This window comes from Phalaenopsis equestris, unplaced genomic scaffold (assembly GCF_001263595.1).
Source record: "Phalaenopsis equestris unplaced genomic scaffold, ASM126359v1 Scaffold000068, whole genome shotgun sequence".
In the NCBI taxonomy this organism is placed as follows: Eukaryota; Viridiplantae; Streptophyta; class Magnoliopsida; order Asparagales; family Orchidaceae; genus Phalaenopsis; species Phalaenopsis equestris.
In genome coordinates, this window is record NW_018164510.1 from 1,835 (window position 1) to 2,835 (window position 1,001).

Consider the following 1,001-nt stretch of genomic DNA (forward strand, 5'->3'; position numbering starts at 1 on the left):
AGGATTTAGTTGATTTTGGTGAATGCTCGTCTACTTTCGTTGTTAGGCAATAATTAAGGGATATTATATTTGAATTATTTATTTCATTCTGATGTCAAACCGTGTGTTTGCCTAGCATGCAGTTATTACTTGTCATGTAGGATGCCATTTGTCATTCCTGTTGGACTCAAATCTTATGAGTTAGCATTAACCTTTTATGACAGATAATGGTATAAAGCCTTAGAGTTTTAAACAATGTTGTTAGCATCTGATGGAACTTAGAACTTGTTCGATTTGTAGTTCAATATTATCATTGTATTTTGTATTGGTTTCTTCTGCCGTGATACATCATGCTGTCAATGTTATATCTCTTCTTTTTCTCCTCTTCCTGCTCTTAACCTTTCTCTAGTTCATTTTTGTTTAAGGTAATTCATCTGAAGTAAATTCTTCAAGCTTCTCATGGATATCTTGTGTGTTATTTTAATAAAAGGAATTCAGTTGTCTTTACCCTATTTCCAAACTGCGTTATTGAGTAGCTCGTTTATTTACATTGTAATGCTTCCTATGCCCTCTGATATTTTGTACTTTTGCAGCCTTCTGTTAGAAAGCAACACAATGCTGGCTACAAGCACAAGGTTTTCTCATGATAGACAAATATTCTTCTTATCTCCCTCTTTCCTCATCCCATTCAATGCAAAAATTCTGACGTCCACCGTTGCATTTGCAGGCTAATGTGCGCTCTTATTATCAGCAGTTTGAGGAGCAACAAACTCAAAGCCTAATAGATCAAAGAATTAAGGAGCATCTTGGTCAGGCTGCAGCTTTCCAACAACAAGTTGGTGCAAGCTTTAACCAACACCTTATGTCGCTCCAAGCTAACCCTCAAAGGCCTCGACTTCCTATTCTTCCACCCCCAGTTTTACCAATTGGAGCACCTCAAGCGTTATTGTCCCCACAAATGGTTCCGGGACTTAGACCTCCTGTTCTTCCAAGGCCAATTGCTGGCCCTCCAGGTTGATTTG

General features: G+C 38.2%; 1 protein-coding gene across 1 annotated transcript in view; it reads left to right on the plus strand.

Annotated features, from left to right (window-relative positions):
* LOC110019680 (U1 small nuclear ribonucleoprotein C) overlaps positions 1 to 1,001 on the plus strand; it is a gene marked incomplete at its 5' end in the record, with an annotated part of 45,182 nt that overhangs the window by 1,601 nt on the left and 42,580 nt on the right. Inside the window, 2 exon segments of the mRNA XM_020717455.1 lie at positions 573 to 614; positions 707 to 992. Of these exon segments, the coding sequence (XP_020573114.1) occupies positions 573 to 614; positions 707 to 992 (328 nt within the window).